Source organism: Pollicipes pollicipes, unplaced genomic scaffold (assembly GCF_011947565.3).
Source record: "Pollicipes pollicipes isolate AB1234 unplaced genomic scaffold, Ppol_2.1 Scaffold_4219;HRSCAF=4965_pilon_pilon_pilon, whole genome shotgun sequence".
NCBI lineage: Eukaryota > Metazoa > Arthropoda > Thecostraca > Pollicipedomorpha > Pollicipedidae > Pollicipes > Pollicipes pollicipes.
In genome coordinates, this window is record NW_023596448.1 from 32,618,451 (window position 1) to 32,636,025 (window position 17,575).

At 55.0% G+C, this 17,575-nt stretch overlaps 2 protein-coding genes and 1 long non-coding RNA gene across 3 annotated transcripts; all 3 read right to left on the bottom strand.

The window, feature by feature from the left end:
* Positions 1-6,032: 6,032 nt before the first annotated feature.
* Positions 6,033-8,978, bottom strand: LOC119095493 (NADH dehydrogenase [ubiquinone] 1 beta subcomplex subunit 10). Its single transcript, XM_037218331.1, has 4 exons — positions 8,820-8,978; positions 7,763-7,898; positions 7,212-7,351; positions 6,033-6,271 (listed from the first exon to the last, which is right to left on the bottom strand). Exons 1-4 carry the CDS (start codon positions 8,905-8,907, stop codon positions 6,156-6,158), a joined length of 480 nt encoding a protein of 159 aa, XP_037074226.1. The 5' UTR covers positions 8,908-8,978; the 3' UTR covers positions 6,033-6,155.
* Positions 8,979-12,374: 3,396 nt separating this feature from the next.
* On the bottom strand, positions 12,375-14,733 carry LOC119095215 (trichohyalin). Its single transcript, XM_037218084.1, has 3 exons — positions 13,884-14,733; positions 13,560-13,685; positions 12,375-13,430 (listed from the first exon to the last, which is right to left on the bottom strand). Exons 1-3 carry the CDS (start codon positions 14,535-14,537, stop codon positions 12,741-12,743), a joined length of 1,470 nt encoding a protein of 489 aa, XP_037073979.1. The 5' UTR covers positions 14,538-14,733; the 3' UTR covers positions 12,375-12,740.
* On the bottom strand, positions 14,734-15,485 carry LOC119096038 (uncharacterized). The gene is made up of 3 exons (XR_005093984.1): positions 15,447-15,485; positions 15,050-15,182; positions 14,734-14,765 (listed from the first exon to the last, which is right to left on the bottom strand). It is a non-coding gene; the product is annotated as an uncharacterized LOC119096038 (long non-coding RNA).
* Positions 15,486-17,575: the final 2,090 nt, after the last annotated feature.

Here is a 17,575-nt window from a genome sequence, read left to right on the forward strand (position 1 = left end):
GGAGGACGGCACATTTCGACCGTTCTTTCGAACGCTGCCTGGTAAAAATTTGCTAACGTTTTTGGGTGGAAACATTTCACCGGTCTGTTTTCAATATCCGATAAGGCATCGGATGGTATCGAGACAGAATAACGCAACTTGCTGCAGTTGTGGATCTTTGAACATCACTGAGTAACCCCAAAGCACGCAGACAACCGCACAAAACTTCATGAAAGTTAACAAGACACATTAATTGTGTAAGTTAAGCATGCATCACGCGAGAAAAAAGAAAACCAAAAGTACCCTTGAAAACACGGTACGATCGCCAAGTTCCTCAGCGTGACTAGCTTAGTCACCCGTGCTCAACTGAACATGACATCGTAGTTTTCATTTTCTTTGCTTCTTTTACCTATGAGACAGCTAGAAAAAACGCTCTTTGAAGTTGATATAATGCTGATTTTCCATTTGAAATGTCTTGCTTGCACCTTGCCTCTGGATGGCGTTCACAACATGAGATCTCGTGAGCCGATCCCCGCGCGGCCGGCTTTATCGGGCGTCTGCTGCTTTGTCACAGGCTTAACACAGCTGAGCGACACGCGCAATTTTCCAAGGGGGCAGCAACGAGCAACGCCCGACAGTACGTCGTTGCGGGCTGCACTGGGTGTGCAACCAGGACCCGGTGTGTAACGGCTACGTGTTGCAACGGGTACTTGGAATATACCCGTTGCAACGCGTATTCTGGAATTATTTGTAATTATCCGCTGTTGGTATGTGCTCTTTGCTATCACCTTGTTAACTTTTGTTTGTTCCAGCTTTGCCCGCATGTTACCTGGCAACGTCATTCTGTTGCCCGTCTGTTACCTGGCAACGCCCTTCGTAGCTAACGACTTCTTCTGGTTACAGCTAGAACATCCTTTTATCACAACATCCACCTTGGCACGTGAGCCATTCAGCGTGCTCAGCTTGTTAGTCCGTGTACTCAATGTGAGCCGCTTATGTTCATCTAAGCTGAGTGTAAGAACAAGTTGCGTCAGCTTGTTAGCCCTTGTGCGTTTGACCTTGAAGTGCGCTTGTGCACTTGTGTGTGCGCTTGACACAAGTGCGCTTGACCCTGAAGCGTTATTATTATGCCAGACACCGCCCCAGCTCTTTCGCTCCAATCGCACTGGTGTATTACATGCACTAGATTATTCTATGAACACCCATCTCCCGGGCCAACAGCAGAGGCTCATTGCCATTGAGCCGTCCAGTCAGAGGCGAAAAACTTCTAATTTACCGAATATGATCAGCGACAAAAACTGGCACTTTGATGACGAAATTGCGAACATGAAAGCAAAGTTTAACCGACCATTCCATATTGCAACCGATTACCCCAGCGAGACGAAATTCAATGCTTAGTATTGGACTGCACTCGCTAACGCTTGCAGCGTGAGCACGTGTAGAGCACTTGTCGAAACCTTTAACGTTTCGCTAATGAGCAAGTTGTGCCATAAAATGATTCCAAACGGAGTAGCTTTCATCAGGATAGTTTTTTTGACAGAAACACTACAAATTATAATATACCAGTGCTGACGTCACAGGTAAGTGGTGGCACAGTGATTTTCCAATGCCCCTCCGATCATTGCTTTTCACAGATCTCCCAGCCAAGATTCACTTCACATTCTAAAAAAGAGAAAAGAAGCAAATAGCTAGTCTTATTACTTTTCGTCAGAATCGTGGCTGGCCGCGGTATCTTGCGATGAACGTGATCGGTTTGCTACGCAGCGTTTTCAAGCGCCGTGCCATTTGAGACGGCTGGGCTGGATTGCTTGCCACGCGGTATTGCGTCGGGCTTGGTGCAAGGCTGAGGGATGCTGTCTGTTGTGTTCACGTGAGAAGCTGGCTGGATAGAAGAACGTCGCTAATCGTCAGTTTCATAAGGTAGCAGCGTGGTAGCCTTGCTGATCTGGGAGGATTGTGAATAACCTAGCTGTAGCTTCAGCAGTAAACGGAGGTCGTTGGGGCGACACATGTCACATATTCATCCGGGGCTTCCTGCTGCTGAGAGGAGTAGCGGCTTTAAGGTAAGGGGCCGAGCATTGCTGGTGTAGGCCTCTCGCATTGTCCGTTGCATCTCAGACTTAGCGCACTGATCGGTGGACGTGTGTGAGATAAAACGCCTTTAGCTGTCATCATATTACATATAAAGCAATATAAAGGTACAAGAGGTGTTCCCAAACGTCGTTCACATCTGTTGATACCAATATATCAAATGGATTTTCCTCTAAATAATTGGGATCATGTTAGGCAGTGCAAGTTCTGCAACGGCAATGAATATGCGGAGATACTGAAGATCGTCAACACTTTCAGCTGATTGCACGATGGCGTCACGAAACCAAAAGTGAAATCGTCTCACGTGCTTTTGGGGCCACGCTATTGTTGAATGTAGTAAGGCTGCAGGGATGTAGTTTTGTAAAGTGCGCAGGGGTGAGGGAGAGAAGGGGACGGGGGGGGGGGGAGGTGGATGCAGGAAGAAAAATTGCGTAAAGTGGCGGCTTTGAGGCTTGTTGGAGGAAGATCCCAGTGCGTTAAATAGGTAGCACTAGTATCGAATGCGGCTTTCTTGGAATATCAAAGAAAAACTGCTCTCGCCTCACGAATATCATCATTGGTGCGGTGCGACAGACCTGGAAGTTTATCATTAATCCGTGTGCCAAGGAAAAAATTTGTCTCAGCTGATTCCGAAAGATTCACCCCCTCGATGACACACCCTAATGCACATCCCACTTGTTATCAGAATACCGCGGCAGAAGCGATGGCTCAGGCTGCTCCGCGTATTTATAGCAATACATGACAAGAAAGCTAGGGTTAAGGCAGAAACAAGCTTTAAACGCTTCAACAACCTCAATTAAGGACACGGCAGAAACAAGCTAAAGACGCTTCAACGACCTCTCAACAGCTTTGCTTAGACCTTAAAGCAATGAAAAAGGGCAAACCACTAGGGTCAAAAGGCTTCACCTCCGACCTTTTCAAGCATTTCTAGGGGTATTTAGAAACATTTTCTATCGTGCTTTCAGACAAAGTACAGCAAGCACTCCGCTAAGTTCGCATCTTGAAGGCATGATCACTCCTATCCCCAAAGCAGGTAAACCGTCAGACGAACTGAAGGGTTGGAGACCAATATCTTTACCAAACATCGACTTTAAAATCATATTTGCGGTTATCGCAAACAGGCTCAGGGGTGTTAGAACGCCCTTATTTATCCCACCCAGTCGGCATATATGAAAGGACATTTAATTGCAGAGAACAACAGATTAGTATGCGACTTTGTTGATTCAATGAATAACTGAAGTCTGGTTTGGTAGTAGCAGCTGATTTCAAGGCCGCAGTTGAAACGGTATCTTGGAGCTTCCTTTCTAAAGCCCTGGATCAGTATGACTTTGGAGAATGCCTCAAACATTTAATACATATGGGATATCTACCACATACTTCGCTCGTATATTAAGGGATGAGTTCCTCGGCGAAAACAATGAATGCTTATGCAGCACTGCATAAGGCAACGAGATCCAGCGTCTGGCTGTCTCTTTAATCTCGTCGTGGAACCCCTAGCACACGACAGTACAATCACAGCAGCTGTCCGGCATTAAAAAAACATGGTTAAGAATTTCGGGTGCCGCAGTTCGCTGACGATTTAATAATATTACTCAAGGCAGATAATGTGTTGATAAACGGAACGACAAATTAGATAACAAACTTTTCCTCCGTTTCCGATCCAAACTTAACCATTTACAAGCAAAATGCCTTCAAATCGGGATCGGCACTGAAACTCCACAGACGAATGCAGGGGAAATCGCGTTTGCTGAAGAATTAAAAGTGCTCGGCGTTACTTTCAGAAAGAACAATGTGGACATAACCAAAAAAGCTTGAATTGAAAATACTGCTGAAAGAACATGAATATTGCAATAGGAAAAATGACACTTAACTTTTGTGTGTTTAACTTTTAACACTTAACTGTTATCAAGTCCTTGCCAGTTTCAAAACTAGTGCACATATGTACAGCTTTGCCTATAGTATATATAATAACTATAAAAAATAGTATATATAACAAATATATAGCAAATATAATAACAGTAGTACTGTTATTCAAATTCATGTGGGGATGTCTACAAGACCGTGTTAAAATAACTAAAATGACACAACATGCCTGCTCGACGGTCTAAATATGGTAGATATCAACTGCTTCACGAAAAGCTTAAAATATCGTGGATTCGAAGGTTTCTTTGCTCTTAGCACGATTGTTCAAAGCTAATCAGGGTGAAAATTGTCTCTGTTGAAGACCAGGTAACCTACGGCCCAACGAAATTGAAATATGGCTTGAAGGTATTTCAAAATCCGTTTTGGAAGAATGTAAAAAGTGTGTCTTGTAAAAAGCGTGGTCCGCTGTAAAAAAAACTAAGAAATTGAGAAGGATAATTATCAGGCAACTTTGGTTTCACTTCTGCTATTTCTTTCCATAAAAGCACGTTACCGAAATATCAACGCTTCTATATCCCCATCCTCCTGCTTTCCTCCTCCGAGTAGGGCTGCTACTACCGTCTAATGTATATGAAGACTGCTCTAGCCAACACAGTTTGACCACTCAGAAAATATGAACCTCCATGGGCATCGTTTGAACACGTCATGGAACATCTTTATAACGTCAGAGCTTCCGACGAACAGGCCCTGTCAGAACAGCCACTGTAACGGACAGGCTGATCGGATTGTGGTACAACAATTTGCCGAGGACACCTGTTTTGCTGGAGCGTGTTTGCGGAACCGAACATCGTCATGTGCTCGTGTTAAGGCCTTTCAACGTGATTCATGTTAGACATCCGCCCTTTTACCCTCTTTTTTGCCTAATCATACATACCCGCGACAACCCGCTTGTTGGAACACGCTGCATGCGCCAGCCACCAGCGACCGAAGAGCCCCCTAGTGGGACCAGCACCTAGCGCACACCCCGCAGAGGCACTGCGCGGGCTTAGTACGGGTGGCTGGGCCCCCAAGCGCATGTGGTCCTGCCCCACGGTTAGCCACTCTCGCTCGTCGCATAGCCCTGAAAGATCAGTGCTAGCCGAAAGGGCTCTACTCGAAATAGCCGAATCGTGTTCGAAACTTGCACTTAACGTAAAATAAACTCGCTGAAAGCCGACGGATGAGCGTTAATGCCTCGAATTATCCGAACAGATGAGAGAGACAGACGATTCAAGCATCATATTTGCCTTGACTTTGATCACTACACGGCCACTGAGCTGCCGGTACTCACGTGACGTGTCGATGGCGTCATGCTTGCCTGAATGACCTTGAAAATGTCTGCACGAAAAAACCTGCACAAGCTCAGAGACAAGAGGATTATGCCCACTTCCAAGAGGATGACCGCGAACCGCACAGAAAGCTCTTCAATGTTATTATCTCAGTTCAACCCCCCTGCAATGTGGAACAATCCTTTCAATGACACTGCTCCGACCTATGCACCCAGCCCCCGCCGTGCCATGTCATTGGGGCTTTACGACGCACTCACCTGCTGAGGCTATATGGCGTCGCCTGCCTCTCACCCTGGCAGGAAGGGCGGGCACCGCGGGGAATCGAACCTTGTACCTCTGGTTTCCCAGACGCGCAGTGGTCAACGCAGACGCGCCGACCACTACACTACCGGCACCCTACCAACCCCGCCGTCTCCACGCGCGGAACAGCCCGGAGCATTGAGTTTATTGACAACATGCCTACAGTACTGCTTGGCTTGCTATGTACGTGAAATATTTCGTTGCGGCGCGCGTTCAGTAAAACCACAAGCCGTCCATACATTTCTGCGGTAGCACAACGTAGCAAATTTGAGGTGAAAATTGTAAACGCAGCTTTGAAGAGCGAGTCAACGTCACACCAGGCAGACCTGTTATCAACTGCCCACTGATCCCTCAAGCCGTCCTGGTGGGCGTGGCCGCCCCGTGGGCGCAACCTGGGTCAGGTTGCGCCCACGGGTCATTTCAACCTGGGTCATTCTGTTTGCGCAATCGCACTGCATTAAAACCATCCCGCGTATCTTCCTCATGTATATACACACCAGCCGCTCCGTTATCTACAAAATTCCCACGTCCACTGGCGCGCACCGGGCAGCGGCGTGCGAGACGTCGGCATCCTCTGACTACGGCGGCCGGGTCCTAGGCCTGCTGCTTCATGCCGGTGCCCACCGGCCCGTGCCTCCTCTCCCAGAGCATGCGGTGCTTCTGCTTCATGTAGCAGTCCTTGACCGAGGCGTACGCGCTCAGGTCGCCGTCTGCCGAGGTCACCAGAGACGGGGTCACGGCTCAAGGTCGCGACCTCTGGCGGGCGCGGCCACAGCGCTAGCCGTGCCGTCGCTCCGCCGCGCACGCGAGCGCCGAGGCCTCCGCGTGGCAAGACCTCACGGCGACCTCAACAGGGAGACGTGAACAAGCAGCACTGTGCCCCCCCCCCCCGCCCCGGTGAGTACACTTGCAGTCCACCCCCGGGTCGCGGCGTCCGATCAAGAACATCGCTTATGCCTCCGCCGTTGATAAAACGCCCCGCACATCGGAACATCTCCTCATGCATCCTTCGTTCAACGTAAGGTTCAGTACTTTGCGCTGGAGACAGACGATAGTAATGAAAGCGCCGGATAGCAGTGAGTGTCTTGGGACGCATGACGAGCGCCATGCTGTTTCTACAGCGCGCGACGGAGCTAGGGCGATAAATGGAACGCATCCGACGATTTATGGTCACATGCTGGAATGCCATACGCATTGGCGCGCCTTGCAGAACTTTGAAACGCGAGCGACCGCCAGCCGCAGCTGTGATCAGCCGCACAAGTGACGTTCACAGCGCGGGCCTGGCTCCCCTCCAGACCGCAGGCGGAACGGTCGGCTCAGCCCACCCGATCTCACCGTCAGCGGGCGTGTCCGCGGCGACAGAACACGACTGTTGCCACGGCAACCCGGCTGCGCCCACTGAACACGCAGACAGTGGAAAAAGCCCGACATCCGCATCACCCGCAAATGTAAGGTTTCCGGCAATTGGCTGCTGTGCTGGAAAGCTGGTCTGATCATTCTGCTAACTGTGTGAATGAGAGGATCATTCTGCCAACTGTGTGAATGAGAGTCAGCACGGCACGGCCTGCAGTGACGGCTAGTGACGTCACACGTCACGGCAGCCGCGTCGCGGCGCGTTCCGCCGGATGTTCGCCGGCTCACGCCACTCACACTTGATGAAGAAGTTGGTCTCGGCCTCCTGGGAGATCCTCTCCAAGTCGACGCACTTCCTGGGCGCGTCGACGCCCTCGTAGAAGGCGCAGTCACGCCACCGCTGGCGCAGGATGTTCACAATCTCGCGGTCCACCTGCCTGCGCACGCCGGCCACGGCCGCCGGGTCACGTGGTACCCGGGCAGGGGTCGCTGCGGGACCGCTGGCGCGTGGGTCTGTCGCTGAGCGGCCTGGTTTCTCGCGCCAAGAGCATGGTGAGGTGCCCACAAGCAGGCCGGGAACAGCGCAACATGCGTGTTCGAGGTGGGCGATCAAGCGGTCCATTGCCTTCATCATTTTGTGATCAGCTAAGGGCATTTTCACTGATAACTCATGCTAGATCTGAACACAAAAAACAATAAAAAAACTTGTAACTGTGTTTGTTAGCATGGTCAAGTGAACTAAAGCATGGCATATCAACATAAATGTCTTGTCTTACCACACTGTGCACACTTAAGTGGCCTGGCTGTAACCCATTTACCAGCTCCATCACCAACCAAGGTTTGCAAACCTGTCACGCTTCCACTGCTCATTCGCTTCAAAGAAGCACATCATGTCGTCCGTGTAGCACTCATCAATGGTCGGCACCCGGTTGAACTTTTGATGGTACCAGGGGTACTCCTTCCGGTTTGGCACCACTACACGCTCTGGGGCAGATGAGGAGTAGCATCAATACAAAATGAGAAAGCTCTGCGAGAAGAGCTACCAAAATGTGCTACCTGGCATTCACTGACTATCATATTATAATCCAGACACAGATGTGGGGTCAAAAGCTCTGACATGGACAGTAGATGCCAATGGATTATGTCTTGTCAAGGCATCCATGGCAGGCAGATTGCAACTATGATATGTGATGTGTGAAATTGAATGGCTTCAGACCTGGTCTAGGCCCTGGTATGCAGATGAAAAGTCAAACAAGGGCAAGTGATAAAAACTGGGGGAGAGCAGCTGTCCCTTACTCTGGGATCCCTCTTTATCAGTCATATAAGTCATGGATTCAACCAGGTAAAAAAAAAACAGTGCTGCTCTACAACCTTGGGTGGTGTACCAAGCTATTGTAGTCTCACTTAATACCAATGACTTCAGTTATTAGCAGCATCAGCAACATATGGCTTACTTATATGGCAAGGCATGGTATTAATACATAAAGGGAATAAAAAGAATGCTATGGAATGCTACATGCTGGTAAAATAAGTACAAGTACTGGAGCACACCTAAGCTGTTTGATATGCATTTTATGCTAGCTCTGATTTTCATCTTAAAATTTCATGGATCAGGTGGAAAAGAACACTGACATCCAGCACAAGTCACAAGAGTAGCCAACGCTGCGCTGAAAACTGCATTATCTTAATGCATTTAACAATGCAATACATATCTCCCAACTTATCAGCCTGCTCGCTCCCCATTAGGAAGAAAACTGGCAAACAACCTTGTCAACATGTGAAACTAGCTAACAGTGATGTTGCAACAACTGAGAAAAGTAAAGCACGCGAAAACAGATACCTCTCACCGCATTTTCTGCGCACGCTACCGCGGAGGCTAGATGGGCATAAGCAGATATCACATACCTCTGAACCACGTAACCGGCTTGTCAACAGTATTGAACACAGCGGAGCAAAACTTTCTAAACACGTTGTCGTCGTGTGGATCTGGCATTTTTGCTAACAGTGCTTTCCCTCACGACACAACACAGCAACCCCAACCCCGAAAACGAAGCCGAAGAATGTGCGAACAACTTCCGCGAGAAAGGAAGAAGCTGCTTATTTGTGGCAGGGTCTAAAAAACTGGCATATGACTCAGACACGCAAGCTTTCCGAAACGGCTCGTCCGATCACCTTGAGACCTTTACCAATCAATTTCGTGTAATGAGGTAAGTCATGAGGAGGCAATGTTAAGACATAATCTGAGGTCAAACACCTCAAAAACGCGAAGAGAGAATTTTACATGCAAATGCAGACAACTGGGTCTCAGAGCCCTCTCTACCGATCATTGTGAAACCTTCACCATTGGATGCCTCATGCCTGATTCTCTGTTGCAATTTCAAATTTGGGGACCCTTGGTCAGGTCAAAGGTCATAAAATTTCACAAAGTCCAAAATTCTTGCTTACCGGCACTAAGATATCAGTTGTCTGCATTTACATCTAAAATTTTCCCTTCGCGTTTTAGAGGTGTTTGACCTCAGGTCAGGTCTCGATATTGCCTCCTCATGGCTCACCTCATTGCACATAATCGATTGGTGAAGGTTTCAAGGCGATTGGACTGGCCGTTTCGGAATACTTGCGTGTCTGCGTCGTGTGCCGGTTTTTAAGACCCTTGCGCGAAATCGCGGCTGCGCTGAGGTGAGTCGCGTGGATTATTTTTGTCTGATGATGGTGGAAAACCTTTACCATTTTAGAATCTCACTTTCTATCTGATTGCGAACAGTTCATAGGACGTCACAAGGTCGGTCAGTTGTTGATCGGTGGGTCGGGTATAGGGAAACGGTTTGGAAACGTGCCTGGAGAAACTTCTGCACTTAATTTATGGAAAGTTTTATATTTACCCGATGAGTATGATATTCATCTGTCCTGAACTACACGGCCTTTGGGAAGATATTACTTCACGGGTGGTGCGGGGGATGGAATAAATACTGGGGCTTTGTCCACCATGGGACCTCCTTCACGCCGTCTACCACCAGGTGGCGGGCGGCCGCCTGCTCGGCCATGCGCCACAGCCAAAGAGCATTGGGCCGTCCGAGGCACTACCCTGAAGACGATATCTTACCCAAGGCTCTGCAGTCCTGGATATATCAAAATCACACTCATCCGGTAGGAAATACTCTTTTGTAAATCAAGTGCAACAGTTCCGCCAGGCAGGCCTCCAAACCGTTTCCCCATCCCGACTCAACGACCACCGACCGACCGACCTCAGCGCGTCCTAGGAACAACTTGAAATCAAATGGAAATTGATATCCCAAAATGGTGAAGGTTTTCTTTTCCCATCGAACGAAAATAAATTATCGAGGTTCACCTCCATGCAATCTCATTTCCGCTGCTCAGCTTGGGGTTGCTGGACTGCGATGCTTGGTATCTGAGCGTACCTTTTAGCCAAAATCGGCACTAAACGCCTTTCTCTTAGTAAGAACTCGTACTAAATATTTTTGAGGACGTGTCGGACCGCTGCAAAGGGAAGGTACCAACCGGCTGACCAAACCTGTTGACAGTCCCACGCTCCGAGCCCATGCCACTGATTTTCTTAAGACCTTCATTCGCTGTCACTTGGTCGATAACCCAACCTTTGCAGAACATGTTGACAATGGGTCAGATCAAAGGTCACTAAAATGCAAAGAACGAAAAAGGGGTTACAGACAACCCTGGGCTCCTAGCCGAAAGTACCGATCACCATAAAACTTACACCGATCGATTTGCCATAGTCCACGTCCCAACCTTTCTGGAGTCTGGTTACCTTCACCGAAGGTGGAGGTCGCCAGATTTGGCCCTCACCAAAAAGGTCAAAGATCACCAAAACCACCAAATCAGCCCAAACCACCAAAATTGGCTGTAGACAAACCCATTGTTCCGTACAAATCTGCCTTTACACGGTTTCCCTCTTTTGTGAAATGTCGGCTTTGCTGTCCTGACTCTAAGCTTCTGTTTTATCTCCATTTCTCGGTCCCCTGTCGCGTTTCCCCTTCAGATTTATGTTTTGTTTAGTTTACCGTCCCTGCGACCCCGGCCCTACGGCCAGTCCGGAAACTGCGCCACATGTGTCGTGTTCTGTGCGGGGCCGCGCCGCCCGATAACCGGGCAGTCGTCTCGCGAGCGCCGCCAGGGAGAGGAAGCGTATGTCCTCTTCCTGGCCCGATACCCAAACCTCAAAATACAGCATCAGCCGACGGATGCGTGTTGACGAACGATCGAACGATACCGAACACCCATGCTTTGAGTCTATGGCACCGATCACCACGAAACCTGCATCAATCAGTGTGACATAGTCGATGCCTTTTCCTTTCCAGTGCATGGTTATGTCAGAAGTCATTTAAAACGGCCAACATCACCAAAATTGGCTGCAGACAGCCCTGTTCGAGTCTGTCTCCGCGAAGGCGCACACGAGTCGGCGGTCGGAACTAGACTGTATTTCCGTACTCCGCGAGACGCTTTGCCACCTACCGTTCGGTCTAAATACTACTCGCGCGCTATACTCGATACTCGCACAAGCCCCCATATTCTTTTTTGTATTTTTTGGTGATTTTTGACTTGATCCAAGGGTACCATGTTTTAGTAAAGTTTAGGTTATCGACCAAGCGGTATCAAATGGTGAAAGTTGTATTATGTCAATCAGTGCCACAGGCTCAGAGCATGGGTGATTCGATGGCTTTGGCAATTTTTGATGATTTTTGACTTGGCTCAGCGTCACCATGTTCTGGAAAGGATAAATATCGACTCTACGCACATCGATTGGTAAAACTTCGATGGTGATCGGTGCAATGGGCGCCGAGCCTGAGGCTGTCTGTAACCCTATTTTCCGGCTTTGTAGTGACCTTTGACCTGACCCAAGATTACCATGTTCTGGAGAGCGTAGGCTATCGACCAAGCAGCATTGAAAGGTGAAGGTTTTATGTCAGTCGGAGCCACAGGCTCGGAGCATGTGGCTGTCAACAGCTTTCGTCGGCCGTTTAGTCCCTCCTATTCCAAAGTGCACAAGATGGCAAGACGTCCTTGACCGCCGAGTGGTGATCAAGCTTCTCGTTATAAAGTGGATGCGTCTGTTGCCCCACTTTCTTAATGCGGTCTTTATAGACGCCGACTTGCATGACAGCTGAGGAAGGGACAGTAGCGTTGCGCCTCTGTCCCAACGTTCTTCTCAGGCAGGCTTCCGTCTTTGCGTCTGGGGAGCCCGACTGTTTGTTGTACGCCTGATATCTAGAGCCCCCCATAAGCCCGACGCCAGAGTTGCTTACCGCTTGTGCGAGCTGTGGATGGGTCAGCCAATCCCCAGGCCTTTAACCCAAATGTCAGGGTGGTTCCTTTTAACTTATTCCACTTGCCCCTTCAATGGTGACTTGTATAAGCCCCGACGGGTCGATGTCCACCTCGAGCTCACGCGTTTTCCTCAGACCGATTGTTCAATCATCACACACACACTGATCTTTTGATTATTTATTAACAGGTGTGGCTGGCGACACAGACACCCACCAATGCAATATGCATGTATATACACACACACACACACATTAACACTCACGCACACGAACAATGAGCACATTTCCGCCCACTTCTGTACGTGAGACGGGCTCGCTACACGACGCCGCCGGCTGGCTCGGTCAGAGCCGCTGCGCGGCACCCAGTATCCCGCCCTTACCATCGCAGGAACCATCGTTACCCCGCTCAGAGCGCGCGGCTGACCCGACACGGCGGCCACGGACGATGACGGTACCAACACAGACGCGATCTGCCGGCGCCGGCAGTTCGCTATCACAGCTAGAGCGCAGCTCGCCCGGCCGGCGCCGCTCACTTGCGCGAGCGCTTCTTCTTTTTGTCCTTGCGCTTCTTCTCGTCGCGCTTCTTATGGCTGCGCTTCTTCTTGCGCTTCTCAAGCTCGCTGTCCGAGCTGTCCGACGAGTCGCGACGGCGCTTTTTCTTGCGCTTCTTGCGCCTCGCCTGATCGCTCGAGTCGGAGTCCTCGCTGGACTCCGAGTCCGAGTCGTCCGAGCTCTCAGCCGGCTTCTTGGCCCGCTTCTTGGCCTTCTCGGCGGCCGGCTTAGCATCCGACGGGGCGTCCTTCTTCGCCGCCTCATCGCCTTCTTCTTCGGGCGCATCGTAGTCTGGCTCAAAGTGCTGCTCGTCGATGAAAGACTTCGGCCGCTCAAGGGCCGGTCTGCCCGACTCCGCCTGCTCGCCAGCAGCCGGCGTCGTCCCATCCGTCGCGGCCGCCGGCGACTTGGCTTTCTTTTTTGATCGCGGCTTGACCTCTTCCTCCTCTTCGGAACTGGAGCTCTCGGAGACGGAGCGGCGCTTCTTGTGCTTCCGCCGGTGGCCCTCCGTCTGGCTGTCACGCCGCTTTCTCTCGCGCGACTTCTCCTTGCGCCGACGCCGCTCCAGCGCCGCCTTCTCGCGCTCGCGCTCCAGCTCGCGCCGCAGCCGCATCTCGCGCTCGTCCCGCTCGCGGCGCTCGCGCTCGTCGCGCTCCCTGCGCTCGCGCTCTCGGCGCTCGTCGGGTCGGCCGAGCGGGCGCCGCTCGCGCCACTGGCGCTCGCCGCTGCGCGAGCGCGGCCGCTCCACGGCGCTACGCAGGCCCGGCGGCCGGCGCTCTGCCTCGTCGCGGCGCACGGTGATCTGCAGGCTGGGCTCGGGCGGCCGCTCGGGGCTCGGCGGCTCGATGTAGACGCGGCGTCGGTTGCCGCGCACCGCCTGCTCGGCGCGCTTCAGCGTCTCCTTGTTGACGACGGTGCGCCGCTCGGCCGACCGCGGCGCGCGCTCAGCCGGCGCGCGTCGCTGCGACGGCGAGTCGTCCTGCTCCCAGCGCGACGGCGCCGGCGGCTCGGCCGCCAGCCGCTCCGGCCCGGCCGGCGACGCGGCGGCGGCCGGCAGCGGCGCCGCCGGCGAGCCCGGCCGCGGCGGGCTGCCACCGGCCGGCGGCGGCGAGGGCTTCACGGCCGGCGGCGAGGCCGTCCGCTGGGCCGGTGGCGAGGCCGACTTCGACGGCGCAGTGGACGCGGCAGCAGCGGCGGGCGCCGTCTCCCGCTCTTGCGAGCCGGCGGCGTCCCGCTGCGACGCCGTCTCCTTCTCCTCCGGCGCCGGCGACTTGTGCTCGGACGGCGTCTCCGACGCCTCCTGCGAATCCTTGCCACGTTTCTTTTTCGTCTTCTCCTTTTTCTTCTTCTTGTCCTCTACCTCGTCCTTCTCCTTCTTGTGTTTCTTTTTTGGCTTCTCCTTCTTCTCGTGTTTCTTCTTGCCATCCTTGGCGTCGCGCAGCGCCTGATGTTTTTCCCGAGAGTGCTTTTCCTCCTGGCCGCGGCTGGGGCGTTCCTCATGGCTGCGACTGGAGCGATCACGCTCATCCAGGCCGCGACTGGAGCGATCGCGTTCCTCGTGGCCACGACTGGAGCGATCGCGCTCCTCGCGGCCGCGACTGGAGCGATCGCGTTCCTCGCGCCCGCGCCCCGAGTGGTCGCGCTCCTCGCGACCCGAGCGCGCCCTCTCCTCCATTCTGTGCGCCGACCTCTCCCTCTCCTCCAGGCCCCGGCTGAGCCGCTGCTCCGCGCTGCGCGCCGGCCGCTCGCGCTCCTCCATGGCACGCTCGGCCATCTCGCGCTCGAGCCGCTGCTCCTCGCGCCGCTGCGCCTCGCGCCGCTGCCGGTCCTCCTCGCGGTAGCGCTGCAGCAGGGAGGGCTCGCGGGGCGCGCCGTGCCGCTCGCCGGCGGCCGGCTCGAAGCGGCGCCGAGTGGCCAGCTGCGGCGGCGGCGCCGCCGACTCGGGCTCGTACCGGCCTCGGTAGCCGGGCGGCGGCTTGGCGCCGGCCTGGCCGCGGAACTGCTGCCGGACATAGAATAAACGGTAAGGTACGGCGACGGCGGCGACGACGGCGGCAAGCTTCAGTGGTTGTTGCGTTAATTAGAAGGAGAGACCATATTGTGGTCATTCTGCAATGGTGCAAGAAAATTATGCGCCAGATTACAGTCTGCGACAGTCCTTCAGTCCTGTCCTGATTAGACAGTCCTTCAAAACACATGCAACACAGATTTCAAGGATTTACGCCTTGTCCTTGAACACCTTCATGGAGCTACAGCCAGTGACTGTTGACGGCAGCGGCCACTCACCTCATCATACTCAGCCGGGTAGCGGCCGTTGACGCGGCGCGGCTCCTCGGCGCGGTACACGCTGAAGTGCTGCGGGTACGCCGGCTGCTGTGGCGGGTACTTCTGGTACTCAGCGCCGTACTCGGGACCGTACCTGGCGGGCGAGACGGCGGCGTCACGGGAAGCCCACCCGGGCTCAGACGACGTGCAACACAAGGACAAATGCTGCCCTCACTGAGCACAGGAGCTCGGTGTGCACTTCCACGGCGCAATATCGCGTCCGGAATCACTGTCTGCGGGCCACGCGCGGAGTGCATAAGCCGCTGAGAGGAGTCACCACATCCAGCCACATCACACGTCACACGTCACATCAGCCGCTCTGCGCCGGCCCTCCAGCTCGCGCCGCCCGCCCACTCACCGTCCGAAGGCCTCCTGCCAGCCGGCCGGCGGCGCCGAGTCGTAGCCCATGAGCGGGCGCAGCGGCGGCGCCGGCTGCTGCTGCGGCTGCTGGCCGTAGCGGCCGCGCGCGCCGGCCGTCGCGAACGCGCCGCGGCCGCCCTTGTAGAAGCCGGCCGGCTGGGCGCCGGACGGCGCGAAGAAGTCAGCGCCGGGCGGCGGGCGTGGCGCGAACTCACGCGGCGTCGGGTAGTCGCGGCCGTACTCGCGCGGCGGCGCCGGCGCGCCCGGCGGGCCGTAGTAGTCGCCGCCGCCCCTGTACCGACTGTGGGAAGGGCGCCTGGTCAGCTGGCCCGCTCGGGAGGCCGCGAGACTTTTGTGACGGAGGTGCGTTTTGCGGCTGTGGCACGTGTGAAGAAGACGGAGAAGGTCGGGATCGTTTAGCGCCGAGAACACGAACAGATCCGGTCGGTGTCATAATTAAGGAACAAACTGACGACAACCATGTTGTAATTAAATAAATCCAAGTCGATCGGCAAGCCGTTGTCATTATCACCCATGCTGGTCACGACAAACACGCACATAGCGGTGCTGTAGGAAGCAATCGGTAACTGACTTCCAGGAGCACAGTATTGAGCACTATGAGCGCTAGCATCACCTGCTGAGAAGAGAGCAGAGACATAAACCCACGAGGCGACAGCGAGGCCGCCACGCCGGCGGACGTACCTGTACGGGCTGGCGGGGTCAGCGTCCCGGCCGTACGGGGGGCTGGGCTCACGGCGACGCGGGTCCGGACCGCCGCGGCCGCCGCCGTAGCCGTCGGGCGGACTGGCCGGCCGGCGCAGGCCCGGCGGCGACAGGCGCGGCCCCTTGCGCGGCGACGGAGAGCGCGAGAACGAGATCGACCGCCTGCGGGCGACGGCGGCTCGGGTCAGTCGGGTGCCGGGGACGGCCGCCGGGCGTCGCCGCAACGGGGGTGTTACACGTGCCAGCACATGACAAGCTTACGGAGCGAGCGTTGGGAGCAGCCTCACATCATTGCGACAGACCGCCAAGGCACAGCAGAGCACGCGCCTACCCATCAGGCTGAATGCTTTCTCCGTCTTGTCTATACGTGGCCATTGAAAGAAGACCAAGTGAGCCCACTCCTTCCTCGCTCCAACAACCGGGGTCCCCGGGACAGCATGATTGTATAGCCATGACGTCTGCCTGTCGGCCGGTCGGTCCGTCCCAGCGTCTGCCCGCCCCCGTTCCCCGGGGGACTCCGTCTGCGGGCCGCCCCCTCCCGGCGGCGGGACGCACCTGCGGCGCGGCGGCGGTAGCGGGCTGGCGCGGCGCGCCGGCGGCGAGCGCGTCAGACGGCGCGCCGGCGGCGGCGAGCGGCTGTAGCGGCGCGGCGGCGGCGAGCGGCTGAGCGAGCGGCGGCGCAGCGGCGGCGACCTGCGGCGCACCGGCACGCGTCACGCGGACCGTCACGTCACGTCGGCGGCTGCACGCCAGCACCGAGCACACGAGAGCGGCCGGCGCAAACCTAGCTCAAAGGGGCAGCCGTCTGGCGTTCGGCGCACTACCTGTGTCAGGCAATCAGTGACCTACTTGTCGCCGCCACCAAAGTGGCCGCGCTCGGCGAAGAGCGACGAAGAGCTGGCACCTCGCTTACATCGCGGCGCTACACTGGCGACAACACACGAGCGGGCCCCGCTGCGTTCCGCCCAGCACGGCAACCCAGCGCACGCCAACCGAACTGCACCGCCCACCGCCCCCCCCCCCCCCCCCTGCGCGGTGAGCACCTCCCGCGACCTAAACGCCAGCCCAGCCGCCGCCACCCTGCTCCGGCGGCGCTGCCGTACCTGGACGGGCGCCTCTTGACGGGGCCACGCGACGGCGAGCGCGAGCGCGAGCGGGAGTCGCCGCGCAGCGCCGGCGAGCGCGAGAAAGAGCGGCCGCGCGGCGAGAACGAGCGCCGCTTGGCGCGGCCGTCGCGCAGGTCCTTCTGCAGCATCAGCCGGTTGAACTCGGCCAGCGGGTCGTCCACTGGGCCGCTGTCGACGGGAGCACGTGGTCAGACCGGCGGTTATCGGGTCAGCACGCGGGGCACGAGGTCAGACTGCGGGCAAGGGGTCAGTCTGGCCGGTGTTGGGTCACACTTGG

Coding starts and splice junctions, on each gene's coding strand:
- LOC119095215 (XM_037218084.1), bottom strand. CDS start 14,537: ATGGCCGAGCGTGCCATGGAGGAGCGCGAGCGGCCGGCGCGCAGCGCG. Junction 13,686..13,883: donor GGACGGCCTCGCCGCCGGCC/GTGAAGCCCTCG, acceptor CGGTCGGCCGAG/CGGCGCACCGTCGTCAACAA. Junction 13,431..13,559: donor AGCCCAGCCTGCAGATCACC/GTGCGCCGCGAC, acceptor GAGCGCCGAGAG/CGCGAGCGCAGGGAGCGCGA.
- LOC119095493 (XM_037218331.1), bottom strand. CDS start 8,907: ATGCCAGATCCACACGACGACAACGTGTTTAGAAAGTTTTGCTCCGCT. Junction 7,899..8,819: donor GCCGGTTACGTGGTTCAGAG/GTATGTGATATC, acceptor CATCTGCCCCAG/AGCGTGTAGTGGTGCCAAAC. Junction 6,272..7,211: donor GACCAACTTCTTCATCAAGT/GTGAGTGGCGTG, acceptor TGACCTCGGCAG/ACGGCGACCTGAGCGCGTAC.